This window comes from Mustela erminea, chromosome 2, assembly GCF_009829155.1.
Source record: "Mustela erminea isolate mMusErm1 chromosome 2, mMusErm1.Pri, whole genome shotgun sequence".
In the NCBI taxonomy this organism is placed as follows: domain Eukaryota; kingdom Metazoa; phylum Chordata; class Mammalia; order Carnivora; family Mustelidae; genus Mustela; species Mustela erminea.
Genome location: NC_045615.1, coordinates 23,709,577 through 23,721,709, shown reverse-complemented (window position 1 = coordinate 23,721,709; position 12,133 = coordinate 23,709,577). Strand labels below are relative to the sequence as shown.

General features: G+C 40.3%; 1 protein-coding gene across 10 annotated transcripts in view; it reads right to left on the bottom strand.

Moving 5' to 3' along the window:
* DCLK2 (doublecortin like kinase 2) overlaps positions 1-12,133 on the bottom strand; it is a 144,593-nt gene that overhangs the window by 44,420 nt on the left and 88,040 nt on the right. For 7 of the 10 annotated variants that reach the window (XR_004283164.1, XM_032332491.1, XM_032332494.1 and 4 more), the window contains exons 4-6: positions 9,494-9,595; positions 8,579-8,629; positions 4,874-4,968 (exon numbers count right to left, since the gene is read on the bottom strand). Coding sequence is in view for 9 of the 10 variants with exons in the window: in XM_032332491.1 (XP_032188382.1) it covers positions 4,874-4,968; positions 8,579-8,629; positions 9,494-9,595 (248 nt within the window). In the remaining variant the exon portion in view is untranslated. The remainder of the gene's footprint in view (positions 1-4,873; positions 4,969-8,578; positions 8,630-9,493; positions 9,596-12,133) is intronic. The other 3 variants (XM_032332492.1, XM_032332493.1, XM_032332498.1) reach the window with 1 other exon arrangement.

The following is a 12,133-nucleotide window of genomic DNA, read 5'->3' as shown; positions in this document are numbered from 1 at the left end:
CAGGACTACGTCTACCTTTCCCAAGCACCACCTCCCATTCCATTTCTAATATCTCAACTCATTTTTATTCAGAGCATTTATGCATATCGAAACCCAAATACTCAGTATCTGGCAAGCAACCCCCAGCATTCACCCTCTTGAAAGACTGCATAGCTTTTCCATAACAACCATAGAAGCTTCCTTCTGAGAGGTCTATGCTGCAGTCACTGACACAGACTCCCCAGGGATGGGGGAAGAGTCAGAGGTTAGAGACAGAGACCCTGAAAGGGTCAGAGATCCCAAGCGGCCACTGAGACCCTGAGCAAGTCACTTCACATCTCTGAACTTCAATCTCTTCGTCTGCAAAATGAAGACTAACTGCATGTCTGAGACGACTTTGTTTTCCCATTGTAGGTTTCACATAACTAGCAAAACCAAAAAACTATAATCGAGGTACAACTAACTTTCAGTTACCTAACGTCTGTTAGTTTTAGGTTTAAAGAACCCTGACTGCTTGGTTGCCACCCTATTTCTTACATTCCCATCCTGCAAAAATTACTCACCATATGAGGAAAGCTTTCCTTCCTCTCTTGCCTTTGGCCCAGCCCTTCAAAGAGCATGATCTTTTATAAATGCATATGAGTAGAGCAGAAGGGTCTTCCCCAACAGTAGGATGGGGGGAAACTATGAGGGCTTTTTTTTGTGGAGAGGTGCTTTTTCAACGAGCAAATAAAAAAACAAACAAAAAGCCATGCACACTCTGTGGTCAGAGATTAAACTTCACAATATGACCCTGTTTTCCTTTTCAGTTCTCCCAACATCCCCACCAAAAACACTAAACTGATTCCCAAAAACTGGCACAGGAAAATTGTGATAGAATATCAAATTCTGCTTCCCTCTGACTTCACTTTGCCTAATTTCCTACTAGGTAAAACCCAGATACTTAAATAAATAAATAAACAAACAAACAAATAGATAATCTGGCAGAAGCTATGTCCCGGCAGCTAGAGAGTCCAGAGTGTCATTTCCTACACAGGCTGTCCTGGCTTGGTTTGCTTGCTTTTGTCAATTCTGATTCTCTGGAAAAAGATGATCTATCCTCAAAGCCATTAAAGCATCTAACCAGGATAAATAGTTCCTGCCTGAAAAAAACAGTCCTCCAGTGTCAGACACTGCCTCTTAATTGATCTTAATAAGCCATTTTAAATGAAGGGGGAACAAAAAAGCAGAGCACTAACCCATGGTAATTATCTGTAATTCTCCATTTGTAATGTCACTGAATTGAGAAAATAATGCAAACGTGGACAGATGCTGACTAGAGCTTACGCTGACACCAAAATTAGGGTATTTTGTACAGTAAGTAACATGACTAAGCGGCAGTATTTCAAAGGCAGGTCTTCAACCCCACAACAATATCCAATACCAAGGACTGCTGGGAACAGTCAGAAGACGCACTTTCCATAAAGCATGACCCAGGAGAGTAGGCAGCACTTGGGTAGTGTGGCCTAAGAGCTGATGGGTATGGCAGAGACTCATTTAGCTGCTAATATTTAATGTAAAATTGGGTAATTCTACATCAGCTATAAAGTGAGAAGAGAAATAAACTCCCCTGCTTCCTAAGTAGGGCTTTTTGTTCTGCTTTGCTTTGTTGCCAGTTTAAAGAACTATAATCCTAGCACTTCAGAGGTCCTTTAAAAACAAATGTTCTTATTTAACAATGGTAGAAAACAAAGAGGAGGTCTCACAGCTGTGAGTAAACCCCACAGGCCTCGAGTGGGCTGGAACACAAAGTGGGTTTGAGAGGGAGCGGGGGCAGGGTCAGGAAAAGTTAGGCAGCAGCTAGACTGAGCAGCGGGAGGAATGCTGGGAGGCAGAGTCCCCAGTCCTTAAGGGGAGAATAAGAGGGACAGGAGCTGGAGGCAGGACAGTGATAAACCGGAGACACATTAGAAGCCCGGGGGCTCAACACCCAGAGCTTGTGCCTTCTAAGACCTTGGGGCTGACATATCAAGAGCCCAGGGTGCAGAACACAGTCCTCTCCCCTTCCCCGTCTGCCCCAGGGTGACCCTTAGACTTGTTATAATGCATCTGAATTGCAGGTATAGCCCTGCCCAAAGGAGAGAAGCGACCAGGATGGCTCTGCTTCAAACCCTGTAGGGTCAAACACAACCTCTCCCATCCTGTGGAAGGAGTCTCCCAAAAGACTGGGAGCAGCCTCCACTGGAGCCCACCCACCCCACTGCAGGTCCCATCCCCGAAACACCCAAGAATATCGGATCCGAAACCACTTAGGAGGTTCCGCCTCCTGGAACCCATCCGCTCTCCTGCCGTGAGAGTGTCCTTCCACCTTAATAGAGAGCTCCGCGCTTGCTACTTTCCTTCCAGCTGTCTTGATTCCGAGCACAGATCCCCACGTATATCTTTTCAGGGGGTATCGAAGGACGGACGAAGACCTCCCCATTCGCACAGCGCAGACTCTCCCACCAGTGTAACAGAAAGGGATCTGCTCTTCTATCCCGGCCAGTAACCAGCAACTCTCTTCTTCACCTCTTTAGGCCCCGACAAGTAATCCTGAGCGCTAATCACGTTCCAGAGAGCTGTGTGCTAGATGGGGGCTGCTATACCATTTCCGATACACTCAGCATAAGGAGAACAGCTTTATCTGATGTCTCAGCGATACGACAATTTACCATGCTTTGAAAACTCCATGGATCTCCGCTCCAGAAGTGTAGGTGATTGAGTGCAAGTGTGTGCGCATGTGTGTAGGGTAAATGGTGCTCTGAGCATCCAGCAGCACCTACTGACCTAGCAGCAACAATTAAAAGGAACAATCTTGGGCTCACAGCTGCAGATGGGCTAGACAGAAAGATGGGAATGATAACAAAGAGGGAAGGGAATGAAACTCCAAGGAAACAAAGGACTTGGTATCCTGTCCCTGCCCAGAGCAACAGTCTGGGGGAGGACATGACTGTGGCTCACTGGAAAGTCTGTGTGGGATTTGCCCTGAGGTTAAAAGTTACCAGCACTAGGAGCCACTTGCTTTTAGTTTAACACGCAACTGAACTCAAAAAAGAAACGAATGAACTTGACTTATTTTTCCTTTAGTTCTCTTGAAAGTTACTCAAAAACAGTGAACCTCCTACGTATTTGGAGTGCAATCAATTGGGGGAAAGCCGAAAATGCCTGGCTGATTAGTGATTTTTAACTTATGTAACTTTTTTGGCGGTTGACAGTTTAGAATTCCATTACAATCATATTATAAACTGACCTAAGCCACTTTAGCACCTTGAAATGTCTGGTTCTTTTGATAAAGGAGCTTCTAGCACTTGGAGGTAGATGAGAGCTTCATACTCACTCCTCTCAGTCCAATTTCTGCCAATGTACATAAGCAAGGAGGCACAAAACAGGCAAGCCGTCCTCCTCCGGAAGGAATTTCTCTTTCGGACCTCTATCACTTACATGCGAATCATGTAGGTTCACTCTGAATGTTCACCCAACATTCTCAGGGCAGGACAGACAAACAGAATTCGGTGGACAAGGAACCCTTGGAGAAGTGGCAGGCCCATAGTCCTCACTGCTCTGAAGGGGTCAGGATGTTGCACTCAGCAGGTTCTCATTCCTCACTCACCCAGGGGTGCTGGGGTTCTTACAGTCCATTTTACTAATGAAAAAGATTTCTCAACATCCTTAAAGAAAGCTGCTCAGACAATACCTGAAGTGTTTAGGCAACCAACTTTGGCAGAATGTATTCCTAATGAAGACATTTCCAATGTCCCAAAATACCAAGAGAATAAGTTAATTTATGCATGCACACATAGCCTTCTGAATACACTTCAGTATTCTTAGAGTACACTACCATGCAGATTATTTGATTGTTTCTACAAAAGGAAACTTCCCCAATTTTTAACCTCAGTTATTTACTGCTATTTTACCAGGCAAACTTTCTCTTATAAATTTAAATTATTGAAAACTATTAAATGAAATTGATGTTGTTGAAATTTTGCAAATTTGCCTTCATTCATTTTTTTTCTCCCTATAAGACAAAATGCCCATTAAAACAAAACAAAACAAAACAACCCAAAAACAAAAAACAAAACAAGTCTATTAAACCAACTGCTGATCATGTTAAGTTAACCATTTATATTTTTAGGCTATCACAGTCAAAACCTAAGATTTATTTATTTATTTATTTATTTATAAGATTGTATTTATTTATTTGACAGACAGAGATCACAAGTAGGAAGAGAGACAGGCAGAGATAGAGAGGGAAGCAGGCTCCCTGCCGAGCAAAGAGCCCAATGTGGGGCTCGATCCCAGAACTCTGGGATCATGACCTGAGCCGAAGGCAGAGGCTTTAATCCACTGAGCCACCCAGGTGCCCCCTAAGATTTATTTCTAACTTCTCCCCAAAACGAACATTATCTTCTTGGGTTATTACAGATGTACGTAAGTACCATAATAGTGCTTCATCCTATTTCAAGCTTTTGCAAAGCCAAATTAGGTTAACAATATTAAAGTCATGATTCAAAATGAGATTTGTAAAAGAATTACAGTGTTCTCCAAGGCTTTCCCATTGCAAATCATTTTGATAATAACAGGAAAACTACTACTTCTTTTACTTTACCCCAATATGTTCAACCTTAACCACAACCTTCTATTCCCATTTGAGAGATGGGAACAGTTGGGGTCAGAAGAGTTAAGTGAGTTGACCCAAATTCCAAGATGAAAAAGGACACAGGATTCAAAGGCAGGTAGGTCCTTCTCAGCTCCACATCCTGAACTCTTTCCTTTTTGATTTTTTATTACACCTAAGCCCCTGAACAAATTAAACTACCAAACTATGAAACTCAAAATAACAAAATCACACAAACATGCCATTTATCCCATTTCATACCTTTAATCCTCTGAGACTTCCTGGGCTAGTTGGAGAAGAGCTAGAAGATTTCGTTGATTTAGGAGTAGACAGCTGGCTGCTGGGAGTTCCGTTAACTGACCATGAGACAACAAAGGAGACAGAGGTCATTCAAACCCCAAATAACCAGATTGCACAAATACACCAAGCACATGCACAACATTGCTCCCATGAAGCTTCGATTCATTTAAAGCTCAAAGCAGATGGCAAATCAGTGAAAAGCAAAAATAATGTGTTTTATTGCATTACAAAGTATCAGACAAATAAGGAGTGAAACTAGAATTGTTTTCAGTAATAGCTTTCCAACAATGACATAAACAAATATATAAAACATTATGGAATTAGAGATGTGAATGAGAACTCGTTCATAGATTCTGCCTGCCAGCAAGGGCAGAGAAATGAAATGGCTGGTATGTTTGTAATACTTTACAAGGAAGGCTGTCCTGAAACTTCCAACATCCACTCTCTTGGTATATACCAACCTGAGTACCCAAGAAGTTCTACCGCTCTCCCAAATCAATTCCACATTAGCCAAACAAATTTTCTAAGCATATTCTTTATGGAAAGGGAAAATTACTGGTCATTTTTCTTATAACACCTATTTATTTCTTTGAAGGCCATAAAAGGCACTCTTCAACTTTCTTCTTATCTAAAGTAGTCATTCTTAATTCTTTCCATTTTCTTTTCCTCACTCTTTAATTTCTCCCACTATTTACCAAATCTTGATGGTTTTTCAATAGTACCCCCTCCAAACTTCCACACACTTGGAGGTCGAAGGCTCAATTTAGAGCACAGCTAGAAAAATTATAACCACTGCTGTTTAGACGGGAGGGTAAATTTGCAGATTTTATACTAGAGAATGCTGGTCAAACACTTCAGCATGACTTATGCTTATTCCTAATTTTATCACCTGGATCCATTTCTGCTGTCATTTCACAAAGTTGGTAGTTAACATTTAGGACTGGTGTAATTACTTTTCTAAGACGTATTTGAAACCCCTTTTATCACGAATCTTCAATGCTTTGCCCAAAGATGAAAACTGTCATTCATCTCTATGGAAAGAAAAGCAAAGTCATTTCTTTCTTTTGTTTTCAAATACGAGGAAGCAGAAAACTATTATTTTAAATGAAGCTGATAAATGTAAAAAAAACAATATGCAGAGGCAAAAGTCCTAAATAGGTGACTCAAAAAAGTGAGTACTAGTTCTTGAGTGGAGGCAAAAGTCCTGGGATCAACAAGTATTTGTGATTAGATGAATAACCTATAAACCAGGGTATCTGGGTTTGAAGTCATGCTTATTCGTTGCATTGCTCATTTTAAATTGGGAAAGGATGAAAAAAATTTCTCATCACTTTTAACTTACCAAACTTTAATTTTTCTAATTTAAAACCACACATGCATAAACAATGACCTGTTATCTATAATTTCATAACAAATGTACGTGCATATTTAGAGTACAAGGACAACACAAGGAACTGTGCAATTAGAAACTTTCTAGGATATTCAACAGTCCTGATCACTTCTCAATTAAGTTAAATTTCAATGTTGTTTTCTTTTAAAAATTCTCTTTAAAGAAAGGGAATTGGTGGCAGAAGTTCACATAAAATAGAGATTATTATGGGCAAGGAACTGGTCAACTTGCTGTGAGCTGAGACTGAAATTTACCCCTTTTGTTCCTTCATTCCAAATACACAGCAACCTAGGCAGGTCACCAGCCTCCACTCAGTAAGTGCTATTAGCTTTCACAGATACTTAGAATCCACACTGACAGTAGAGGCTACTTTGGAACAGTGACAGAAAAGGGACAAAAGGATAAAAATCAATTCCTGCAAATGGTGATCCTGACAGGAGACAAAACTCCCTAAAAACATACCCACTGCTGAACAAAGTTTCTTGACAAAACTCACTGCCAGGGATTTTACTGGGGTCAGTAACTACATGCCCATATTTCCCTCCAAATAATCTCATCCTAAAGAGACACCAAGTCATGTTTGGGTTTCTAAGTTTCCCAGAGCATTTGGAAAATTCTAAAAAATGTTCCTTCATGAATAATCCTTAATTTCACTTCTTTCCCATTTCTTCCAAATCTTAGTTAGGAGGGTAAGTGGGACAGGGTCATGTTGGGCATGCTCCCCTCACACGGCCACCACCACCTGGTGGGTGGACAACAACCAGCCCACACCCTCGCCATGTACCACTCCTTCCAACCCCTGACTTTCTCTCCCAGAAGAAGGCTGTTATCCATGTCTCCTCTCAACTGGAAGAAAAGAATTAAACTTGGGCTTTTTTGTTTGCTTGTTTGTTCAGAAGATCTTCTGTCTTGGTGGACTCTGAAAGATTTACAAGCTAAAAACCTCAAATGAGCATCTTTAGGACTCAAATTATGATAATATTTACCTACTTATGTTACCCAGATGAATTTCTACGTGTTTCTTACACACTATTTGCCTGTTTTACTAAGAGTTTTGTTGAGCAATTCAGTCAACCAGAAGACCGCACTTCCGGAGCACTTCTGTCCCAAGACTGAAAAGGTACAATGTTCTGTCTACAAAGCTAATACGTCTGAGATTCCAGTTTGTCCCACAGCATTTTCTAAATGTTTACGGGTATGCCATAGCTAGAGGTCTATAAATGTGAGTTGTGCTTGTGGGTATGCAGCTTTCAATAATACAAATTGCCCCCTTGTCTGTAACTGCGGGATGTGGTGACTTTGGGGTTTAATCTCTCATTTTTTTGCACTCTGAAGTGTGATTTATAGATCTCGCAACTTTTACTTGCAAGTTTAAGATACTCTACCCCAAATGCAAATACAGACTTAGTTAAAAATTGGGGGTCCTGAAATGTTAAGATTTCTTGAATCAATTTCTAAGCATTCCAAATTCAATTTAAAAAGATTTGAATAAATCTTTATTTATACAAACATTGGTCTGCAAGAAAAATTATGGCTATGATACATGCTTTTAGTTTAGTATGTATTAGATTCATTAAAATACCTGATTTTTTAATCACTCTCCTCACTTCTATTTATTTCACTGATAGAATAAATATCTATAAAACCTATGGCTAAAACAAAAGCAAAGAACCTGACAAAAATCTACATTTACCATATGGTAGGTTCAGGTCATTGTATTTATGCCAATTTCATGTTGTATTAGCTTTTCTAGTGTTTGAGATACTTTATAGAAGCATAATATAATTTGAAATAAGCTTCACAGCAGAGAGATGCTTTCAGTTAAAAATATTCATATCATCAATATTTTTAGAGTGTTGTGCCTCTTAGCTGTAGGGTGGGAAGGAAGGTAAGAACAGAAGGAGAAGAAGGGAAGAACAGAAAAGTTTAATTGCTTCTATGGTCATTTTCCTACAACCAACAAACTTTAGCTTTTTTCAGGAACAGAATGTTTTCCAAAATTAACTAGAAGATAGAGCCTTCGAGGTGGTACTCCTCCTTGGTCCTGTAACTACACACAGAAAGAGGCACTTGGCCATCTTCGGACAATGACTGGTTCTCTAAAAAGAAGGGACATTGAGGCATTCTATGCACGGTGAAGCATCCCACAGCGCACAAATGTACACTGGTACAAGCCAGATACGTTCATGGAAATGGAGCAAAAGGAAACAGAAATGTGGCAAGAGACAGAAACAAAAACCCAGCAGAGCAACAAAGCCATTCTCCTCATGGCTCACCTGGGGATCTGGCTGCCGAGTAGGCACCGGAGTGGTGTCCACCCCTCTTTACTGTGCACATTCAGGGAGTACAAAGAGGAGGAGACAGTAAGGAGAGCAGTTATTCAGCAGGTTTGAACGCGTATACACGAAAAGGGTAAAACAACCTGACCGAAGGAAAGTGGGGTGGGTGCTGAAGGCGAAGCAGTGACAAGTAGAATGTCCAAAATGCTCCTCCATCTTTTAGAGGGTCTGATGCTTGACAATTTTACTGATCCTACTTTCACATGTTCTAGATTTCTCACCTGTGAAATCATGGTTTTTTACAATCCTCTCCTGAACAGGAAGGGATATCAGCAAAATTACTTAAAATTACTATATACAAACCTTGTAGAAGACATCAAGATATTTATAGATGTTTCTAGCTTTTAAAAAAGTGCCCCCAGCTGAAACTATCACAGATCTATAGGTTTAGAACCTGAAAGAAACTTAATTACAGGTAAGTCTGACTCTTAAGTAAGTACCAATTTCCAATAATAATCACTGCTACTATTAAATTGCTTGAAAAAGGAAAAAGCCTATGAAACTTATCAAGGAAATGCATTCTGTGTCCGATGTACGTTTTAAACCAATAAGAGAAGAAAAATATCCACAATCATACAGCACAAAGTTAAAAATACAGTACGCTATGGTCCAAATGCGAAACACTTCCACGTAAATACCAGAAGGGTCTAGATAGAGACTGTTCTTGAGAAAATGTGTGAGAATAAAACAAACAAGCGTCTTAGCAGATCTATGACAACTCTGAGCAACAGACTCAAATTTTTCGTTTTAAGAATCATGTCATCTGCGTGTCGTTTTGGAACCTGGCTGCCTGCGAACCTGGGAAAGATCGCTAGTTGGTAACAATTAAAGGAACTGAAGGAGATTGCGTACCTGAAGCTGGGGATTTGCTGCGTCGGGAGGGCCCAGGGCTTTTAGATCCAGAATACTTGACAGCTGAGGAGCGAGAATAAGAGGACTTCAAGACGCGGCATTCTGGAAAGGAGAGAAAGTGCATTAACTAAATCCGGTTAAAATACTGATCACACGTGCATGCAGTTTACTGCCAGAGAGCGAACACCGGATCATCTTCCCATTATTGTTAAACAACTTCAATATACAAAGCAATTGTCCCAAAAGTACACCCGAGGTTGTCTTTAGTTGGCATAGGCATCTTGTAGACAAGCTCATTGCTCCAGCGGAGTTCGCACTGAATACGGAAATCCCAACGTCCTAACGCGATCACACACGGAGAGCCCCGGTGGAACATGCGCAGCTTCCCTTTTCGGTCAGTAGTATTGATAGCAAAAGGCCACAATCTGATTCTGTCCAAACTCCCTGATAATCTTATTTTGAAAGGGTAGGGGACTCCTTACCATCTTATTTTCCACCTTCCCTAAGTATAGAGGATCGAAAATGAAGAAACTAGCTTCCAACAATAACTTTGGTTTTTTCCATAAATCATCAAATAAAACAGCATTTAGAGTACCAGAAGTAATTACAGCTAAAATAATCAGTGCTAATTTGAATAATTAAGAACATGGGTTTGGGATTCATGCAGATTTTGAATGAATCTTGAATCTGATTTTGCTAACTGGGGGAGCTTGGTCAGGGTCTAAGGCTCCGTTATTTCCCCTATGAAATTGGGATCAGAATAAATTCTGCATCTGCTTGGTAGGCTTGTTATAAGGATTAAATCAGATAACCTATTGTCTGTCATTTACGTTAAAATACTTCAATTTATGAGGTAAGATGACAATGTGGGTTGGTTTTAATGTATACCTCGGGGCAATAAATTAACATGTGAAGTCCACTAATCAGGAAAATACACACCAGGGGAGGCTAGTTAGCATTTGAAAGACCCTAATCAAAACCTCACTCAGAAGGGGCTGGAGCAACTTCAGTTTAGTTAATTAGCATTGTGGATATTAAACAGTATTCTGCTGTTGAAAGAAGGGGTGTGTGTGAGTCAGAAACGTCTTAAAGGCACTGCCACTCTTTCAAGAGCACAAGTGTAAATCCAGAAAACCAACAACTACAGCTTAGAACCACCCCCTAGCTTTAGAACTCTCAGCCAGTCGTGAGGTCAGTTCTTGAAGCAGGATTCTGTTACTTGCGGAAAACTGTGTTTAGCATTGAATCTTTAATGCAAGATGTTGTCAGAATCCTAAAAGGATAGAAAGTTAGGACTTTATTAAGATTAAACACAAGTTAAATAACTGGTTAAAAAAACATATACAGGGGCGCCTGCGTGGCTCAGTGGGTTAAGCCTCTGCCTTCTGCTTGCTCAGGTCCTGATCTCAGGGTCCTGGGATCCAGCCCCGCATCGGCTCTCTGCTCAGCGGCGAGCCTGATTCCCCCTCCCCCCCAGCCCCCGCCCCCCTGCCTCTGTGCCTACTTGTGATCTCTTTCGCTGTCAAATAAATAAATAAAATCTTTTTAAAAAAATACACATCTTTTCCTCCAAATAAATGTTAACAGTGGTCAAATCAGGTTTAATTTCATGACCTGCTGGTGAAGGTATAATAATGACATTTATAATAACGAAAGTGAAGCACATACATCAGGGACCCTTCTAACTGCTTTATATATACTGTCTCACTTAATCCTCACAAAATCTTATGAAAAAGCCAATTATCCTCTGTTGGCAGAAGGCTGAGTAATTGGCAACTGAGAGGGAAGAAATCAGTAACTTACACCCACCTTTCACTATTGGAGCCCACTGGTAGCTAACAACAAAAACCATGAATAATAAAACTAGATTAGTAAATTTACAACATGCACACAAAACACGGAGTACAATGCCTGGGACATACGTAGTACGTGCTCAATAAATATTTTGTTGTGACCCAAATTAACTTCATAACGTAGAAGATATCAGTTTTTCAGTGTCCCAACTTTCAAACTTAATAATATTGGTTGGCATCAAAGAAACACTAGAAATGAGATTAAGCTATAGTCAAGAAACATGTAAAATACAGATGATAATGCAAATGCACATTTCAGTCAGACTTAATCATCGTGGGAACAGGGGAGAGCATTAGCACACACAATATAAAAGGACATTCTCTGTGATTCTTTCCAGTGGCATTACAAGTTAAAATCAGGGCCAGGCCAACAGAATATAAGACAGTACAGAAACCCTCAGTGAAACTTGGCAGCAGTGAAAAAATGAAACAAAACCAAAAAGTATAGATAAATGAGCCCCAAGCACAAAGCAGATAAATTATCTCCAAGGTAACTGACATAGTTGAACAGGAAAGAATTACTTAAAGAAGTCTGGTACCACAAAACGTATCATCTTGAATTTTAAGAAGTTTATGGATCACAGTATTTATTTGGTGACATGTTTCTCTAATTCTGGATGGTCAGAATCACTACAACTGGAAAGGGACGACCATCAGTCTAATTTTTGAAAGGCCAACTTTCCTCACTCATGAAATTAAAGAGCAAGACTTTATCTTTTACATCGATCTCCTATGAAATGTTATGTCTGTATGGTTTTACCTCCTTTTAAGAGGAAGTTGACTTTAC